This window comes from Etheostoma spectabile, chromosome 11 (assembly GCF_008692095.1).
Source record: "Etheostoma spectabile isolate EspeVRDwgs_2016 chromosome 11, UIUC_Espe_1.0, whole genome shotgun sequence".
NCBI classification, from domain to species: domain Eukaryota; kingdom Metazoa; phylum Chordata; class Actinopteri; order Perciformes; family Percidae; genus Etheostoma; species Etheostoma spectabile.
Window position 1 is genome coordinate 17652517 of NC_045743.1, and position 2462 is coordinate 17654978.

General features: G+C 37.8%; 1 protein-coding gene across 1 annotated transcript in view; it reads left to right on the forward strand.

The window, feature by feature from the left end:
- The window catches only part of stk17b (serine/threonine kinase 17b (apoptosis-inducing)), a 30364-nt gene that overhangs the window by 19852 nt on the left and 8050 nt on the right, over positions 1–2462 (forward strand). Inside the window, exon 4 of the mRNA XM_032530358.1 lies at positions 2296–2434. Coding sequence (XP_032386249.1) covers positions 2296–2434 — 139 coding nt within the window. The remainder of the gene's footprint in view (positions 1–2295; positions 2435–2462) is intronic.

A 2462-nucleotide genomic window follows, 5' to 3' on the forward strand; every position in this document is an offset into this window, starting at 1 on the left:
ATTTTAGTCTTTTCAGTGTTTTCATGCGTTTATCTTTTTGGATTATTGTCTCTTGGGTATTATTGTCTTTACACTTGTTAAAGCACTTTGTAACTTGCTTTTGAAAAGGGCACTACAAATAAAGATTATTATTATTATTATTATTTAAAAATCTCTAACACTAGGCCAAGTGTTTCTTTCTTAAACAAGTAAAAACATGCACAGACAGCAGTGTTTAAGGGCAAAGTCCTGCTAGTCCAATCTTAGAACTCACTGCTTTTTCATGTTTAATGCTCATTCCTCCTATAGATAGGTAGGTAGGTAGATAGATAGATAGGTAGATAGTTAGATAGATAGGTAGATAGTTAGATAGATAGGTAGTTAGATAGATAGGTAGTTAGATAGGTAGGTAGATAGATAGATAGATAGGTAGATAGTTAGTTATATAGATAGATAGATAGGTAGTTAGTTAGATAGATAGGTAGTTAGATAGGTAGATAGTTAGTTAGATAGATAGATAGGTAGGTAGGTAGATAGTTAGTTAGTTAGATAGATAGGTAGATAGTTAGTTAGGTAGATAGTTAGTTAGATAGATAGGTAGATAGTTAGTTAGATAGATAGGTAGATAGGTAAGTATAGTAGTATAGATAGATAGGTAGATAGTAGTTAGCGTAGATAGTAGGTAGATAGGTAGGTAGATATTAGATACGATAAGTGTAAGTAGTTAGTTAGATAGATAGATAGGTAGGATAGTTAGGTAGATAGATAGGTAGATAGTTAGTTAGTTAGATAGATAGGTAGGTAGATAGGTAGGTAGATAGTTAGGTAGATAGATAGGTAGATAGTTAGTTATATAGATAGATAGATAGGTAGATAGTTAGTTAGTTAGTTAGATAGGTAGATAGTTAGTTAGTTAGTTAGTTAGTTAGTTAGTTAGTTAGTTAGATAGGTAGGTAGATAGATATTGATCCCATGAAAAATGGGAAATTACGGTGTTACATCAGCAAAATCAGTCACACAGCACAGAATATAAATGAAATACTAGGAAAAATATACATGTATACATGAAATACTAATAATAGGAATAAAATAAAATAAAAAATATTTGAATATTTATACAGGATGGGAAAACAAAATTCGCAACTGCCTAAATAATATGCTAAATGTAAATAAACCAGCTGTGCAGGTTGCATTGGTGCAGTAGTGTGGTGTCTAAAAGTCTCATCTAGCGCCCAGTGATGACGTAAGTGATGGTTAAATGACCGTGCAGCTTAGAGCCAAAACTCCTGAATGAACATGGTCTTGGGTTTCAGGTTCCTCTGACCTCCTGATCTCTCACATTCAGTCTTGTTTTCAGATGAACTGTCCTTCATCTTGTTTCTGTGTACCATCAAAACAGAAACTAGACGTGAGGCCCACATTAGACTTAAGGACACACGGGGGATGTCTTGAGTGAATGGCTGTCATTTTCCAACCACACCCCTGTTACGTGTTGTTGTTGGAGACATTTTAATCCCTTCTCGAGAGCGAGGACAGTACTTAGTTGATCTAAGACAGTCTGGGCAGCTTCAAAAGGGTTAAGGAAAATAACAAATTACAAACCTGAATAACTTGAAATGGTATAAAACCAGGCTTTGGCTGACGGTGCTTTACAGTGAGTCAGCAGGATGGAGGGTGCTTTCTTGCTAGTTAACATTTTGCCAGGACATGTAGGATCAAACCAGTGGCCCTCTGGCGATGGGGTGGCCGCTGGTCCCACCCTGCAGTCCATGACTACAGTGCATCACTGTTTCTCTTGTTGAAAGGGCGTCACATGCAACACTGCATGGAGACGTCAGAGCGCCGCCTGGTATTCAGAAAAGAAGGCATTTCATTGTCACTACACACACGTACAACGAGATTAAAAGCAACTCCTTTTCCACTGACTATAAACAATAATGTTGTATGTAAAATGAGTATAGCAACATGGAATAAGATAAGTAAAATGCACAGTTCTGAGACGCTATATGCATACATAAGAGAAACAGATATGGTTTTATATACAGTGCGATATGCAGTGTGGCTTATTGCACATTATTTGAATATTGCCCAATAGTGGTGATCATATTCATAATAGAAATAGATAATAGACAGTATACAGATATTGCACAGTAATAGAATTGCATTTCAATATTACCAATAGTAAAATAATAATACCCTATTTTACTCATCCTGGACATTTCAGTAGATAGTGTGTGTGTGTGTGTGTGCCTGTGTGTGCCTGTGTGCGTGCCTGTGTGTACCTGTGTATTAACAGTGTGTTTTCCCTGTGTCCAGTGCGGCCGGTGGGGAGATATTCGACCACTGCGTGTCTGAGGAGCTGCTGCCAGAGGCCCAGATCACGCGCCTGATCAGGCAAACTCTGGAGGGAGTCCACCATCTCCACCAGAGTAGCCTGGTGCACTTAGACCTCAAGGTACACACACACACACACACACACACAC